This window comes from Aspergillus ochraceoroseus (assembly GCF_002846915.1).
Source record: "Aspergillus ochraceoroseus IBT 24754 chromosome Unknown P175scaffold_7, whole genome shotgun sequence".
NCBI classification, from domain to species: Eukaryota; Fungi; Ascomycota; class Eurotiomycetes; order Eurotiales; family Aspergillaceae; genus Aspergillus; species Aspergillus ochraceoroseus.
This window is the reverse complement of record NW_024468482.1, coordinates 1,205,501-1,219,989: the sequence shown is the minus strand read 5'-3', so window position 1 is coordinate 1,219,989 and position 14,489 is coordinate 1,205,501. Positions and strand designations below refer to the sequence as shown.

The 14,489-nt window shown below is 49.1% G+C and overlaps 7 protein-coding genes across 7 annotated transcripts; 5 read left to right on the top strand and 2 right to left on the bottom strand.

Annotated features, from left to right (window-relative positions):
• Positions 1 to 29: 29 nt before the first annotated feature.
• On the bottom strand, positions 30 to 2,373 carry P175DRAFT_0484375 (MFS transporter). Its single transcript, XM_040895568.1, has 2 exons — positions 660 to 2,373; positions 30 to 602 (listed from the first exon to the last, which is right to left on the bottom strand). Exons 1-2 carry the CDS (start codon positions 2,088 to 2,090, stop codon positions 321 to 323), a joined length of 1,713 nt encoding a protein of 570 aa, XP_040750202.1. The 5' UTR covers positions 2,091 to 2,373; the 3' UTR covers positions 30 to 320.
• A 918-nt stretch (positions 2,374 to 3,291) lies between these two features.
• Positions 3,292 to 5,614, bottom strand: P175DRAFT_0484370 (signal recognition particle receptor subunit alpha). The gene is made up of 3 exons (XM_040895567.1): positions 5,309 to 5,614; positions 4,956 to 5,241; positions 3,292 to 4,901 (listed from the first exon to the last, which is right to left on the bottom strand). Exons 1-3 carry the CDS (start codon positions 5,531 to 5,533, stop codon positions 3,463 to 3,465), a joined length of 1,950 nt encoding a protein of 649 aa, XP_040750201.1. The 5' UTR covers positions 5,534 to 5,614; the 3' UTR covers positions 3,292 to 3,462.
• Positions 5,615 to 5,719: 105 nt separating this feature from the next.
• On the top strand, positions 5,720 to 7,198 carry P175DRAFT_0463850 (protein transporter YIF1). Its single transcript, XM_040894828.1, has 3 exons — positions 5,720 to 6,132; positions 6,203 to 6,766; positions 6,823 to 7,198. The coding sequence occupies exons 1-3, from the start codon at positions 5,845 to 5,847 to the stop codon at positions 7,033 to 7,035; spliced, it is 1,065 nt and encodes a 354-aa protein (XP_040750200.1). The 5' UTR covers positions 5,720 to 5,844; the 3' UTR covers positions 7,036 to 7,198.
• Positions 7,199 to 8,191: 993 nt separating this feature from the next.
• On the top strand, positions 8,192 to 9,063 carry P175DRAFT_0503611 (60S ribosomal protein eL14). Its single transcript, XM_040897670.1, has 4 exons — positions 8,192 to 8,222; positions 8,296 to 8,433; positions 8,535 to 8,798; positions 8,946 to 9,063. Exons 2-4 carry the CDS (start codon positions 8,308 to 8,310, stop codon positions 9,003 to 9,005), a joined length of 450 nt encoding a protein of 149 aa, XP_040750199.1. The 5' UTR covers positions 8,192 to 8,222; positions 8,296 to 8,307; the 3' UTR covers positions 9,006 to 9,063.
• Positions 9,064 to 9,508: 445 nt separating this feature from the next.
• P175DRAFT_0503610 (nascent polypeptide-associated complex subunit alpha) lies at positions 9,509 to 10,983 on the top strand. Its single transcript, XM_040897669.1, has 3 exons — positions 9,509 to 9,979; positions 10,079 to 10,137; positions 10,229 to 10,983. Exons 1-3 carry the CDS (start codon positions 9,749 to 9,751, stop codon positions 10,560 to 10,562), a joined length of 624 nt encoding a protein of 207 aa, XP_040750198.1. The 5' UTR covers positions 9,509 to 9,748; the 3' UTR covers positions 10,563 to 10,983.
• Positions 10,971 to 12,119, top strand: P175DRAFT_0503609 (F1F0 ATP synthase subunit d). The gene is made up of 4 exons (XM_040897668.1): positions 10,971 to 11,020; positions 11,103 to 11,498; positions 11,585 to 11,671; positions 11,728 to 12,119. The coding sequence occupies exons 1-4, from the start codon at positions 11,012 to 11,014 to the stop codon at positions 11,755 to 11,757; spliced, it is 522 nt and encodes a 173-aa protein (XP_040750197.1). The 5' UTR covers positions 10,971 to 11,011; the 3' UTR covers positions 11,758 to 12,119.
• A 689-nt stretch (positions 12,120 to 12,808) lies between these two features.
• P175DRAFT_0503608 (40S ribosomal protein eS28) lies at positions 12,809 to 13,497 on the top strand. The gene is made up of 3 exons (XM_040897667.1): positions 12,809 to 12,879; positions 13,080 to 13,163; positions 13,323 to 13,497. The coding sequence occupies exons 1-3, from the start codon at positions 12,828 to 12,830 to the stop codon at positions 13,382 to 13,384; spliced, it is 198 nt and encodes a 65-aa protein (XP_040750196.1). The 5' UTR covers positions 12,809 to 12,827; the 3' UTR covers positions 13,385 to 13,497.
• Positions 13,498 to 14,489: the final 992 nt, after the last annotated feature.

Genomic DNA, 14,489 nt, shown 5'->3' with positions numbered 1-14,489 from the left:
TAATCCAACGGACGTGTCTCCTCGACAAAGTCCGAGGGTAGAAAGCTGTAATGCTAAGCTTGTTGGCAGGATCGTAACTCGTAACGTATCTAGATAGTTAGTTAGTTTTAGATTTTTTTTTTTTCTTTTTTTTCTTATACTCTTTGAGTCCATAAGTTCCGCCATTCATCGAAAAACCGGAAATGCAAATAATGGAATAAGGACAGTTGAAAGTTGATTACCGTATCCGGGGAGCCAGAGAAAGCCACTTCTCCATCTAAGTTGTAATAATATCTCATCGTATCATAAAGGCTCCTAAGCCTGATTTATTGTCGTAGTAATTATGATTCCTCATCGTCTGACTTGGTGCTTTCGTTATCGCTGTTCCAGTCCTCTGCTTCCAGCGAGCGACCTTGAATGCCAAAGCTCAGGACGAATCCAATCAGCGAAACAACCGCAAAGACACCAAATGGGATAATTTCGCCTCTAGGTTGGATCCTGGCCGTCAGGGAAAACAAACTTCCGGATAGGAATGGGCCAAGAGCACGCCCAGCTGCCGAAAGCGTTTGGGCGAGGCCATTAAGAGCGCCTAGAACTGCATTGTCTGGTGCAGAATTGGTGATCTGGGGGGGGGGGGGATTAGCAACTCATTCCCATTTGTGCCAAAGGGAAGAACTTACCAACAGGAGAGCACTTGTTAGCCCACCAACAGCAGCCACAGTCTTGACCAGTAAGACAAAGCAGAGCTCAACTGCCATCAAAGCTGTTTTACCAGTCACTCCCTTTCCAGAGTCATCGCCTTTGTACCCAATAAATGGCATGAGAATGAATGAGATCACAAATCCGAAAAGACCAGCTCGATAGGACCACCGATTTCCCATCTTATTTCTGAGCTGACCAAAAATGCAGATTTGGAAAATAATCGTTACGACTCCAGAGAATCCCTGAGCCAGGCCAATCTCGGAGGGCTTGAGTCCACGCCCAATAGGTGGGGCAGCCTGTGAGAAAATTGGAAACAGCGCGTTGAAGGCAATATTACACAGCGCAAAAATGAGGTATGTCAGGAGGAGGAGGATGGTATCCCGGTTCCAGAGTTCACTTCGTGACAACGACTGGTGGTGGCCGCGATGGATATCAGATACTTCAGAGGCAGAATCCAAGTCACTGTCATGCTCCTGGCTCTCTTCCGATTGCTCACGTATCAAGCGATATGGAAGATGATCCGACGGTCGAATATGTCGGGGGCGCTTCCCGAAGCTGGTAATCTGCCACAGCCATGCGAAAAGGGCGCGAACCTTCTTTCCAAACTTCGGCAAAGCATCCGCATCGTCCAGACTCTCCTCCAAAAATATCAGGGAGAGAACAAAGTCTATCAACAGAATTGCTGCGGACAACAAATTTGGGGCAAGGTAAGGGAACGGATTCGGGTCGCCTTTGTTGAAAGGGTTCTGTCGGATCACAAGTAAGCCACCAAGGAGGGGACCAGTAATGCCTCCGATGCCATAAAGCACAGGCAGGTACGTAAAGGCCTTGGACTGATTACTCCGGTCCGTAATTTCCCCAAGACAGGTAGACACCAATCCCTGATTCCCATTCACGACACCCATCATTGCCTGTACCACGATAGCTTGGTACAAGGTCCTGCAAAACCCAAAGGCAACAAAGCATGCTGCTGTAAGAACCGTCCCGAGTAAAATTACCGGTTTTCGTCCCACTCGGTCAGAAAGCCACCCCCAGAAGTAGTTTGTAGCTAGCTGTGCGACCGCAAACGCCGTGGCAATCATTCCGACGTAGACACCAACCATACCTGGCTTCACCTCGGGGAACGAAGCCGCCATGTCTGGAAGATAAGGACTAATCGAGTTGAAAGCTGTCTGTTCGCAAAGAGCTATCATCGCCAGCACCGCCATCTGCTTCTTTGGGAGGGGCGAATGAGCGGATGAGTCATCGGACGACAAGTCATTTTGATGTTGACGCGATTCCTCGCCCGATGAGCCGGATTGGCCAGAGTTTGGCCTTCCACGAGACTTTGGCGGTGGTGTGTCGAAGGTGTGGTAGTGAAGGGTTGAAGAGCGACGCCGCGGGAGCGGATCCCCCTCGGGCGTCCTCATCGTCGCGTGTGTTGCAGGATATAAGCAAGGGGACCTCTAACACAAGACCTGACAGAAATACTGGGGCTCAATCGCGAACTGAAATGCGGGGTGGGCTGGAGAAGCCCACTAAGATCAAGAAGGCGCGAGGGCAGACACTGGGTTTTCAACGGACGAAAAGTAAGGGTTGCCGTAGAGCCTGAAATTCTGCTTCCAAAGGGACGATGAGAGATGAAATACTAAGAGAACTGATTGACAGAAAGGAGAGTGGGCTGCGACAAGCCGCATGCAAGCTGGATGGAAGGTGCGTGAGTGAGCAAGCAAGCAAGTGATTGATCAATTGAAATTATAATCGGAGGACCTGCGGATTCCCTATTGCGGTTAGTTTTACTATTTCCGGACTAGGGCCCTGATACTTCATTATCTCCATGTATATAACACCCTTCATCATTTCCTTCTCCCAAGCTCACCTCAATCAGTGGAGTTTTCTCATTCATCTACCGCCGCTGCTCCCCCCAATAGTGTGTGTTCCCGCGATAACGACAGGCCATGGCTGACTGTTGTCTGCTGCCCCTGCACTATACTGGTTTCCGAAAGTCATACATTCCTGTTGCAATGCGTCAATGTTGCTCGCAGCGTACTATCTATCCCATGTCGAATCAGCTCTTGCAGGATGACCATTAGACATACCCGGCAGGTTATCCCGGGAATTGAATTGACGTCTCCATCCCGAGACCTCATCATCTGATCGAGACGACCATGATTTGCCTGTGGGACATTTGCGATCTCGACAAGGATACACAGGAAATTGGACTGGAAAATGCCTCCAGTCAAGCCGTGGTCTGGGATCCATCCTCTGCCCAGGTTTCTCACGTGGTACTTCACCCCGCCCTGGGCGCTGGGAAGGGGATTTCGGTGGATCGAGAGGAGGTAGAAGGAAGTGATGATGGCTGTTATGATTGTATTAGAGACTGTCTCTGTTGCCTAATGGGCGTCAGAGACAATCCTAGGCAGGCCTGTAGTTTAGGTAACTTCTTTGTAGTTGGAGGATAAGATGATGTGGATCCGGATATCTTAAATTATATATTATACAAAGCTACCCTACCTACTACACCCCAGTAACTAACTAGTTAGTTAACTATTGTTACCTATGTAAGCTTGAATAGTTCTGAAAGACAACAAGCTAAATGGCCCTTCTAGGCCTTCTTGCTATGTTATAATTCCTTATTAACTACACAAGTACTCCGTACTTTAGGGTGGCTGGTGAAATTACAGGGCATCGTCTACCGGTCTCTCTTCTAGAATATATAATCGACAAGAACAATTAATAATTCAAACTACTCGAAGAGAAAAAAGAGTCCAGCCTCATGGAACCAGTCCCCCATGGAAAATCTCACTTCATCAACAAATTGACAGCCCAAGGGACGCTCAATCCCCTCAAATCACCGTAGTGTTGGCCGACGCCCAAGAACACAATAGGAATACCTGTAGCATGCACCATGCTTACAAGGGTACCCACCATATCGCCGACAGTATCGCACTTGCTAATGATAAATCCATCCAGGTTCCTCCCGGCACCGAAGGCTTGATTGAAATTCCGAGCCTGCATCACGCTGTCTGTACCCACCAAGGCTTCTCCAACCATGAAAATCTTGTCGGGTTTGGCAAACTTGGCAAATTTCTCTAGCGACGACATGAGGCGCTGGTCATTATGGCGACGTCCAGCAGTATCAATGAGAACCACATCGAACTTGTTGGCGGCGCCGTACTCCACGGCGTCCTTGGCCACATTTGCGGCATCCTTGCCATATCCCTTCTCGTACAACTCGACCTCGCCGGCACTTTCACGGGCACTAAGCTCCGCAAGGTTCCGCGCATGAACGCGGAGCTGCTCAACGGCTCCAGATCTGAAAGTATCGCAAGCCGCAATAAGAACACGGTAATTGTTTTGTAGCAGGAAATAGCAAATTTTTCCCAAATTCGTTGACTTTCCGACCCCGTTAACACCCACAATCGAGATCACGTAGGGCCGAGAGGTGGCTTGTTTGCTCTTGGGGTGAGTGACGGTATCAATTTCGTGCAGGAGGTCGAGGGAAGAGGTAGGCGTCAAGATCTTGCGCAGCGATGACTCCATCGCCGTATTCAAGGCAGCATCCACGCTCTGGAAATTTCCAGTCTTCTTCCCAACAAGCTCTTGTTTCACTCCTTCACACAGCCGCACTGCTGCCTCCCGCGCAACGTTTTTCTTGAGTAAGTGATCTTCCATGGCCTTCAAGGGCTTTTCTAGATCAGCTTCAGTTAAAACCTTACCGCCAACAATATTGCGTAGAAGGCCTCCAATTGCACTGAAGCCAGAGCCGACAAAGCCTGTGGGCGCCGCGGATTTGGCCTTCTCATTGTCTGCATTCTCTAGAATGGAGTGGACTTCATCACCAAGATCCTTCAAAACAAATTGGCCCTTTCCGGTACGGCGACCCCAAGTGTCCTGCGGGACGCCTTCCACCGCTGGCACCGATGCACCCTCTGCATCAGCAGTCGCAGAGTAATCTAAAACAGTTCCATCATCCTCATCCGCAAGCCCATCAGCATCCCATTTGCGCATTTTTTTCCCACTCTTAGGCGTCTTTCCTTTCCGAATTTGCTCGTCACCGGACGAGATGTTCGCGCTCGCGTTTACAGCTTTGCGGGCCCGGCGAGAAACGCGCCCACCGGGACCAACTTTGGCCGCGATGATATGGGATGATAGAGGGGTAGATGACCGAGAAATTTCGGGAGTTTGTGGGGGTGTACCTTCATCAGAAGTTACCGCACCGGGCGCAGCTTGATGCTGCGCTTGAGGGTAATTAGCACAACTTTCTAATGGCCGAAGAGAGAATGGTAACGTACCTTTAAGAAGGTCAGGGGATGATGGCGGCGGCGGGCCACCATTATCAGACGAGACAAGCGGATCTTTTCTTGCCTCCGAATGCACCATAGCAGCGTCTGAGGAGGCAAATCCGGCATTATCCTCCAGTTCCCGGACTTGCTGGTCAAAGTACTTATCAAATGGATACTCAATTATCCGGACACGCTCGCTCTTTAGTTGAGTCTTGTATAGGTCAATAAAGATGGTCGATATGTTGTCGAGGAGCTTGTCGATCCACCCGAGATGGAGAAGCGATTGATAGACGGCCTAGTAGAGGTTTCAGCATAAGAACATGCGACAGTACGCAAAAGACATCGCAAGGGGCAGAGCATACCACAAAGATTAAGTTGAAATCCTTCGACCTCCGCCATTTCAAGGTGTATTTCTCCTTTTTGAAAACCGGAGAGGCACTATTTGTGGTGGTGTTCTGGAGCTGGACCTTCTCCTCAATGAAGACATCGTTGATGAGGCTATTCACGACGTGGGAGCCAACTGGTGCGTAGGACTTGGACCATAGCACCACCCCGGAGCTAGTCAAAATCTCAAAAGCTTCAAGCATCTTTATAATTTATCGTAGTCACTATGCTGGGTTGTGTTGCGAGAGGCGTAGATCTGCGTGCGCCGGAGTGGGGAATTTGCGGGCGGCGAGGAAGAAGGAAGTGAGTCCAACCAAGCAGCTGCGGCGGCGAGAGAAATAATAATCTGGTCTCCAGGCTTCAGCCACGTATAAACTCCCTTTTTTAACCTTCCATCCCTGCTATAACTCAACCAACCCAACTCCCAATCTGTTCCTCGAGCGCTTTTCTCATATTCGAACGAGGCAAGCTACTATATACCCTTTTATTGATCAGTCTACTTAACTCCGGTATCATGTATCGCCAATCTTTCGCTCCTCCGCCTGCACACTCCCCTCCGCTGCACCACCCAGTGCCTCAGCATGTCTCAACCGTCCCCATGATGCGCTCGCCTCCTCCGCCCACATCCCAGCAGTCTCAACCCTCAAGTTATGGCAACCCGTATCAGCCAGCACCCGCACAGGGTGGCAGTGGGACATATGCCCCTGGATTCGGGGGGTTTATCAACGACCCCACGGCGCAGATGGGGTTCCAGGTAGGAAAGAGTGCCATGGCGGCTGGGCAGGAGTACATGGAACAGAATGTAAGTCGTATCTCAAGATCTGGTTTAGTGGTGCAATACACCTTGCTAATTGGTGTCTTGCGACCGCCAGTTCAACCGCTACGTATCCATACCTGCGCTGAAGCACTATTTCAACGTTTCGAATTCGTATGTGATCAACAAACTCGCTCTGGTGCTCTTCCCTTGGCGGCATAAGCCCTGGTCTCGCCAACAGGCACGTCTTGCTACCGCCTCAGTAGGACCAGATGGCCAAATATCCCAGCAGCAGTACTCATCCATGTTCCTACCGCCGCGAGATGATCTCAACTCGCCAGACATGTACATCCCCGTGATGGCACTTGTTACCTACATCCTTCTCTCCTCAATGCTTGCGGGTTTTCGGGGAAACTTCCATCCAGAGCTTCTTGGATCAACGACAACTACAGCTATCGCGGTGATGTTGTTTGAGATACTGTGCTTGAAACTGGCTACGTATATCCTGAGTATCAACAACGAATCGCAGTTACTAGATCTTGTCGCCTACTCTGGTTATAAATTCGTGGGCATTATTGTCACCCTTCTGGCTTCAGAAATCCTGACACCTGGACGAGGAACTGGCGGCTGGGTGGGATGGGTAGCGTTTATTTACACGTTCTTAGCAAACGCTTTCTTCCTGGTACGTCACTTTCTACCTTGCTAGCATACATCATTCTAATGAGATACGCTTTATAGCTTCGATCCCTGAAGTACGTTCTGCTTCCGGACTCGACGAGTGACTCGTCCATACGCACTGGCTCGATGCACACGGTGGCTCGCTCTCAGCGCAACCGGCGCACGCAGTTCTTGTTTATTTACGCCTACGTTATCCAGTTTATTTTCATGTGGGTGCTAAGCCGGGAGGGCCCTGTGGCAGTTGCGGGCATGGGTAGTGCGGGGTCATCATAGAGAGCTTCGAGGGCTTTGGGTTGCACATAATGATATACACGGACCTCATGAAACCAATCAAGCAAATGTAGAAAACTCTCATGTACTTGGGGTTGGTTGTAAAACGCTAGAAAAATGTGATATTTACAATACTTCATTTGGATACTGGAAAAGGAAGGCAACCTCGTAAACCCAGTATCCGCCAGATACCGAAGGGTTTTTTTTTTTTTTTTTTTGGGATTGAGCATGATATCATGTGCTAGTAGGGATAGTTACAGACTACACAGGACAAGTAGTGCACCAATTACAAAGCTACAAACACGAGATATATGATAATAGAAGCACAATATTGCATTGGGGTAGCTATATATAGCTAGATCTAATCAATCCGAATGATCCCTAGTAATACCAAATTAGTCCACGTCCAGAAACAGGAATGAATGACCAGTTGGAATATGAAGTTCCTCAGAGATCTTGGTGATTAAGGAAATTTCATTGCCAAAGGCATCAAGTACTATCTAGGCATGATAGGTTGTAATCATCGGACAGGGGGGGAAGAAGACGAAATAAACGTACCAACTGGGACGATTGAATCACGTCTGGGCGGAGTGCTCTGCGGTGTTATCTTCAAAACAGGTTAGTCTGAAAAATTGCCAGTAGGAATTTGTAGCAGCAAGGAAATGAGAGAGAGAATATCAGAATATGTAAGAAGTTGAATATCATGCGACAGTACTGTATTGAAGACTCCGGCGAGAGTTTCACAGATACTGGGTCAATCGCAAATTACCGCATCATGTGAAAGAGATGGAGGACAAGCATGTATACATACCGTTAGTGGGAGATAATAGAACCAGGGAGGTTAGTATCGAGAAGCCATCATGATATTGTTGTTTGGAAAAATCTAGGAAGAAGAAGAGATAGAAAAAAAAAAAAAAAAAAAGCAAGGCGCTTAAAAGTCACCTGGACGGAACGGAATAATACGTAGATCCGACAGCAGAACGCTAACCCGTTTGTGGAGAGCAGCCCTAGGCCGCACGCACACGGGACTCGCAGGGTTGCTACTGGCTGGTAAGCGAGAGTCTGTGGGCAACACCGAAATTCGCGATCCCAGTAGTCCCAGTGTGAAGTTGTGCGTTTCGGACGACTTCGACAACCCCGATCTTTCGACAACAAATTCCCACCACCCGTCCTCCCGGAGTCTGTCGACCGTGAGTTTCTGTTCGCCCTGCTGTCCTTGTGGGATTTGTGACTGAGATACCCGATTTTTGGTTCGCATTCTAGGAAGCCTTCGCCATGGCCGATATCGATGTCAAGATTGCTGAATGGAAGCTGGTCGAGGTTGGCCGCGTGGTGCTGATCCGCCGCGGGCCCTTCGCCGGCAAGCTGGCTACCATTGTCGAAATTGTCGACCACAGACGTGTACGTGTTTTTTGAAAGCGAAGGATTCCGTGATTCCGGTGGAAGGAAACCCGGGGGTGTGAAAACGAAAACGTGATATTGACTCGATCGGCATCAAATAGGTCCTCGTTGACGGTCCTTCCACCGAGGAGACCAAGATCGTCCCCCGCCACGTCCTTCCTCTCGCCCACGCCACCCTCACCCACTTCGTTATCCCCAAGCTCCCCCGTTCTGCCGGCACTGGCCCCGTGAAGAAGCTCTGGGAGAAGAACGAGATCGACGGCAAGTGGGCTAAGAGCGGCTTTGCTCAGAAGACCGAGCGCGATGAGCGCAGGAAGAACCTCACCGACTTCGAGCGCTTCAAGGTCCTCAGACTCAGGAAGCAGGTACGTTGCGACATGCGAATTTTCTGGCTTTAGCGCATATTGGGGGAGGCATACATGTGGTCCTATGAGCCTTGTACAGGAGGGGAAATGGAAACGCGAAAGGCAGGCATACTTTGCGGACTACGGCTAACATTGGATTCTTCACAGGCTCGCTTCGAGGTCCAGAAGGCTCACGCTAAGATCAGGGCGGCTGCTCCTAAGTCATAGATGGTTTTTATGAGGCTCGGTGCATAGAGTGATGGGGTACCTAGGGACGGTTTTACCTTGCTGAGGGATTAATTTATTTCAGCTAAAATCCGCTGTATGCATTATCAATGACAGCATAAAAATGATTCAAGAGCATTTGATATCCTGACAAGAAGTTAACTCTCGTAACGTTATGTCATGAAGGGCTAGCATTTGTTGGATCTGTTCTTCGACATCGGTGGGCCTTCCGTTTGATACTGGACGGCATTACCCCATGAATTTCTGTAAACCTCAAAAGAAAAATCTACTCGATTATTTTAAATGCATGAAAAAAAAATAAAAGAAAAAGAAATACTGTAAATTCCTTGTTGTTAATTGCCTTGGTAGTCTGTATGCGATAATCCTCATAGTTGTTGCGTCGCTTCTGTGTGTCTCGGGCGAGGGTCCCCAATAAGCTCGCTAACGATTTTCGGCAGGACGACGTTCACACAGCTTTGCGAGTTTCCAACTACAACAAGGCCAAAAAAAAACCACCCTCCCCCCCAACAGCTCTCTATCCTATTACCAGGTATGTCCAAATTGAATGAGTGGCCGCAGAGATGGATTTTAGACTTGAAAATGCCAAATTTGCTCGGATTTGTGGGAGTACCGGCGTTTCGAGCTCGATGATTCAATACTCAAAACTGGACCACCAGATTTGTGACCATTTTGTAGCTCGCTAACGATCAACTTTACGGCCATCCTAGGCTTCCCTACATCACAAAATGGCTGATCCCCGTGTCGAAGAACTCCCTGACGAGGAGGTCCCCAAGACCAACGTCGAAGATGCCGGCAGCGACTCTGAGTCCGAGGCTGGCGAGGAGCCCACCATCCCCGGTGGTGCCGCCGTCACCATCCACTCTCGCAACGAGAAGAAGGCCAGGAAAGCCATTGCTAAGCTCGGCCTGAAGCACGTCCCTGGCATCACTCGTGTCACTCTCCGCAGACCCAAGAACGTACGAATACACTTTTCCCCGCATTCCACCTGAAACGATTGCTTCGACTGTCGCTCTCAACATGAAAACCAAACTTAGATGCTAATTCATCCGGTTCAGATCCTCTTCGTCATTAACCAGCCCGATGTCTACCGCTCTCCCTCCAGCAACACCTGGATGTACGTATACAACAAGAACCCCACCCCCCTCCACAAAACGAACCCCCACTATACGTTATCGGTGTATCGGGTGATTAACGCATTGAAACAGCATCTTCGGTGAGGCCAAGATTGAGGACTTGAACTCCCAGGCCCAGGCTTCCGCCGCTCAGCAGCTCGCTGCCGCTGAGGCTGCTGCTGGCGAGCACGCCGGTCACGACCACGACCATGACCACGACCACGGCAAGGGCAAGGCCCCCGAGACCGAGGCCAAGAAGGAGGAAGAGGAGGAGGACGACGGCGAGGAAGTTGATGAGACCGGCCTGGAGCCCAAGGATATTGAGCTGGTTATTGCACAGGCCAACGTGTCCCGCAAGAAGGCCGTCAAGGCCCTGCGGGAAAACGACAACGATATCGTCAACTCGATTATGGCCCTTAGCATATAACGTCAGTCCGGTTTAATGCACGCTACCGGTGGCTAAACTGGTTAGTCTCTGTTGGCAGAATGGATTTTTGAGGTGTGAGATCAATGATATTCTGATATTCCCTCGGGTGTATGTGCTGCCAAGCTCCTTAGTGTAAATCATTTAGTCCCAAAAAAAAAGCAAAATTGAATGATCTAAAACACTTTTGCAATGCTTGAACTTCTGTCATATTCACATAAAACACCTGTAACCATAATTTGTAACGGAATACTCGGGGTTCAAATCACATCCCTTTTGTGCTGCTGCTGCATGCACCTGTTTGTGCCATTCCGGAGCACGGGAAGCATGTTTGGTCACGTGATTCCATCTCCATTCCAAACCTTGCCGGTTCAACCCTCATCCCGGAACGTCCAGCTTTGCACGTCAAACTCCTCCTTTCCACCCATCCCCTCTCCACCTCACACGTCAAAATGGCTGCCGTACGTTGAAATCCGATTCTACTTTCGGTCCCTGTTCAGTTGGTGGTGGAATTGGAAGTGCTAACTGCTCCCCGTTTTACAGCGTAGCGCCGCTCTCAAGATCGACTGGGTCAAGGTGACCAACTCCCTCGGCCTCCGCGGTCAGACCGCTGCCTCTCTGCAGGCCTTCAAGAAGCGTAACGATGATGCGCGCCGCAAGGTCCAGCTCCTTTCCGAGCAGCCCCAGACTGTCGACTTCTCCCACTACCGCCAGATCCTGAAGAACCAGGCCATCGTCAACGAGATTGAGAACCACTTCAAGACCTTCAAGCCTGCTTCCTACGATGTCAGCCGTCAACTGAAGGCCATCGACGCTTTCGAGGCCCAGGCCGTCCAGAACGCTGAGCAGACCAAGGGCAAGGTTGAGTCTGAACTCCGCAACCTCGAGAAGACCCTGGAGAACATCGAGACCGCCCGGCCGTTCGACGAACTCACTGTGGTATGTTTTGCTTGCCGGTGGATTTTGTTGCGGCCATATTACGGTTGTTGGGCTTGGTTGATTGACTCTTTTCCCCTTTACTTTAGGATGAGGTTGCTGCTGCTCAGCCTGAGATCGATGAGAAGACCGCTTCCCTGGTCTCCAGGGGCAGATGGATGCCCGCCGGATACAAGGTTGGTTTCCCGCACGCCTTTGAATCACTGCTGGCTGGTGCTAATGGACTGTGTAGGAGCGCTTCGGTGATCTGTCCGTTGTTTAAACCGACTAATTCCCTGTATCACTTGCATGTTCCCTTATCCTTCGACCAATGTTATTCACACGACAAAGTTTTCCCTCCGGCCAAGCGTGTTTAGCTCTATATCTGGCAGTGTGATGCCGGTTGTCGGGTTGTGTATAGAAACTGTTCAATTTAGAAGATCTTCCGCAATTCTTTCGTACATGTTCTCCAGTAAAGGGCCATATACAGTCTTTATATAAGGTTTCTAGACCCGACTCTCTTGATAGAAACTTAAGTCTCCCCCTTGTTGACTAGGGCTCTTTGTTTTGCTTGATTGATATTGCAATACTTCGATGCAGGATATTATAGAGAGATATCATTCGACTATAGAAACACCAGTCGAGTCCTACATGTTATCATTTTAGGTATTCCTACCATGAGATCGTAACCTAGGGTTGTCAAAGGGCAGAGATTTAGTATACGCAGCAGTGATAGATAATACTGGTGCTCAAGACATGGAGCATTGAGCTATGTAGAGTAAGTGCCAACATAGGGAAAGCTAGGTTAATTCAGCATTATGAACCCTAGTGAAAAGAATGACTTGTCGTGTCCCTCCACCTGTAATACCATCTTGGAGTCGAATCGATGGTGCTATAACCAGGCATCCATCATGCCAAGCCTCAGGTACCTATCCACGTTGACACAAGTAGATAACCTCACAACCACTACGTAAGGTTACTTTCTATACAAAGATTGAATAAATAGAAATGGACAAGATTTCTTATTCAACCATCAAAGAAGCCGTACGGAGGTACTGAGGTACCTAGGTAGGTGGACAATGTAGGTATACAACCTTCTTAAAAGTGACCAATCCTCAACGCTGATAGGTCCAATCCTTTCCCGAGGGTTCCGCCCCCCCAAACCCTGCCGAATCGCACTGAAACTGAATTTTTTTTTTTTTTTTTTTTTTCGTCCCCCCAACCATCACCAAAAGCGGTCATCGCTAATTATTATCCGCTCACGCCTTCTCCCTCCTCTTATCACCTCCCCCGTGTCGTTGTTCAATCGCAAAAAAAAAAAAATCCAACAACCCGAGTTCACTCTCTCTCAAAATGGATTCTACTGCTAAGCTGGTGAAGGTGACCCGCGTCCTCGGCCGTACCGGTATGCATTTGCTCTCTACATCCAACCCTCCGACCAGCAACCGCAGCCAGCCAACCGTATCGCCCGCGACCGACGTCTTTTCTCGCTTAATTTCGTTTTCGATCGAGTTGGCTGGCTGCTGGGGAGTTTGGTCGATGTCATTATTATACGTGTTTGAAGGAGACAAGGGGGCTAACGATGATTGATTTGAATGACTGCAGGTTCTCGCGGTGGTGTGACCCAGGTGCGCGTCGAATTCATGGATGACCAGACCCGTTCTATCATCCGTAACGTCAAGGGACCCGGTACGTGATATTTTTATATTGGGAATTTATGGCGAGGACTGGGGAGCGACAAGGACAACGAGTCTAGAATGAAGAAATTGAAGAAACAAGATAACTGGGGGGGAGGGGGGAGTTCGAGATTCAATGAAGGAAATGGCTAACAATGGGACATGTGTATAGTCCGTGTTGACGACATCCTCTGCCTCCTCGAATCCGAACGTGAGGCCCGCCGCCTCCGATAAACGATTTAAACCACGTCGAACGGAAAGATGGTTGTTGGATGAAGGCCGGGGGCTATTACGGGTCGGATACTCATGATGATCATGATATGTTCAAGGGACAAAAAAAAAAGAAAAAAAGAAAAGGATATTTTTGACTATACCAGGGCAAATGGAACTCATGATGGAACCTTTAATTCTTGTTTGCTAGAGTCCAGGGGTTTTTATTTCGCATCACGAATTGCATCCTGATCTACCTTCATCTTTCCAAACTTCCACTTCCACCTTGAATTTGAACTCTTAACAGGCAATCCAAGAATTCGATCTGCGCAAGGCAACCGGTAGAAGAATCGCTATCAGGGCTTTGGTCGACAACAGTGGATGCGGTGCGGCGTGGTGAGATTCCTTGAGCATGATGATATACATCTATCACTTTGGGCCCAGCCAGCGGTTGCGATGTCTACTCTAATTTCCCACAGAGGTAGAGCATTCTCATGATGATTCAATTGCTGCACTGGGAATCCACATCCGCTCCAGTCTCCCGTATTGTACGACTTGCATCCCCCATTTGATTTGAATCGGCATCCCCGCGCAGGCCATTCCGGCGCTGTTGGTTATTCAACGCCGACGCCGTTGTAGTCTTGCCCAAAACCCCCCACGAACACCTCTCCGTGAGATACGAGACAATCGTAATCCCGTAGCGTAGAGACAACACTTAATGATACCAGCATCCACCCCAGGCGCCAATCTCTGGCCCACTCCTTAGATCCAGTCCTGTTGGGATTATAATATATTTCGCTTGCTCCGGTTATACTCGTGGAATCCGCGTTGGTTTATTTACCGGGCGGACGGAATACCTGGTTAGTATACCTGGGTACTACTTGTAGCACCTAGCAAGCAACCATGGTTGATTCTTCTTCGTGCAGTTAGAGACTAGTCGATACTAGTATGCTGTGCTTATACTTATATGATGAGAAATGAGTATATACTGCTCCGGAGCAGCAGCAGCAGCAGTAGTAGCAGTAGTAGTAGAGTAAATATCAACCTTCACACCCCATACAAAATCACATCATCATTAATCCCAAAAGAAAGAGAAAGAGAAAGAGAGAAAGAGAGAAAAACAGAACAC

Excerpts from the sequence above, each read along its gene's own strand:
- P175DRAFT_0484375 (XM_040895568.1), bottom strand. The coding sequence starts at position 2,090 with ATGAGGACGCCCGAGGGGGATCCGCTCCCGCGGCGTCGCTCTTCAACC. Across the intron at positions 603-659 it reads TAACAAGTGCTCTCCTGTTG|ATCACCAATTCTGCACCAGA; the intron begins GTAAGTTCTTCC and ends CCCCCCCCCCAG.
- P175DRAFT_0484370 (XM_040895567.1), bottom strand. The coding sequence starts at position 5,533 with ATGCTTGAAGCTTTTGAGATTTTGACTAGCTCCGGGGTGGTGCTATGG. Across the intron at positions 5,242-5,308 it reads ATTTCAACTTAATCTTTGTG|GCCGTCTATCAATCGCTTCT; the intron begins GTATGCTCTGCC and ends AACCTCTACTAG. Across the intron at positions 4,902-4,955 it reads ATCCCCTGACCTTCTTAAAG|CGCAGCATCAAGCTGCGCCC; the intron begins GTACGTTACCAT and ends ATTACCCTCAAG.
- P175DRAFT_0463850 (XM_040894828.1), top strand. The coding sequence starts at position 5,845 with ATGTATCGCCAATCTTTCGCTCCTCCGCCTGCACACTCCCCTCCGCTG. Across the intron at positions 6,133-6,202 it reads AGGAGTACATGGAACAGAAT|TTCAACCGCTACGTATCCAT; the intron begins GTAAGTCGTATC and ends TGCGACCGCCAG. Across the intron at positions 6,767-6,822 it reads TAGCAAACGCTTTCTTCCTG|CTTCGATCCCTGAAGTACGT; the intron begins GTACGTCACTTT and ends TACGCTTTATAG.
- P175DRAFT_0503611 (XM_040897670.1), top strand. The coding sequence starts at position 8,308 with ATGGCCGATATCGATGTCAAGATTGCTGAATGGAAGCTGGTCGAGGTT. Across the intron at positions 8,434-8,534 it reads AAATTGTCGACCACAGACGT|GTCCTCGTTGACGGTCCTTC; the intron begins GTACGTGTTTTT and ends GGCATCAAATAG. Across the intron at positions 8,799-8,945 it reads TCCTCAGACTCAGGAAGCAG|GCTCGCTTCGAGGTCCAGAA; the intron begins GTACGTTGCGAC and ends GATTCTTCACAG.
- P175DRAFT_0503610 (XM_040897669.1), top strand. The coding sequence starts at position 9,749 with ATGGCTGATCCCCGTGTCGAAGAACTCCCTGACGAGGAGGTCCCCAAG. Across the intron at positions 9,980-10,078 it reads CTCTCCGCAGACCCAAGAAC|ATCCTCTTCGTCATTAACCA; the intron begins GTACGAATACAC and ends CATCCGGTTCAG. Across the intron at positions 10,138-10,228 it reads CCCTCCAGCAACACCTGGAT|CATCTTCGGTGAGGCCAAGA; the intron begins GTACGTATACAA and ends GCATTGAAACAG.
- P175DRAFT_0503609 (XM_040897668.1), top strand. Across the intron at positions 11,499-11,584 it reads CGTTCGACGAACTCACTGTG|GATGAGGTTGCTGCTGCTCA; the intron begins GTATGTTTTGCT and ends CCTTTACTTTAG. Across the intron at positions 11,672-11,727 it reads GGATGCCCGCCGGATACAAG|GAGCGCTTCGGTGATCTGTC; the intron begins GTTGGTTTCCCG and ends TGGACTGTGTAG.
- P175DRAFT_0503608 (XM_040897667.1), top strand. The coding sequence starts at position 12,828 with ATGGATTCTACTGCTAAGCTGGTGAAGGTGACCCGCGTCCTCGGCCGT. Across the intron at positions 12,880-13,079 it reads CCGCGTCCTCGGCCGTACCG|GTTCTCGCGGTGGTGTGACC; the intron begins GTATGCATTTGC and ends GAATGACTGCAG. Across the intron at positions 13,164-13,322 it reads CCGTAACGTCAAGGGACCCG|TCCGTGTTGACGACATCCTC; the intron begins GTACGTGATATT and ends ACATGTGTATAG.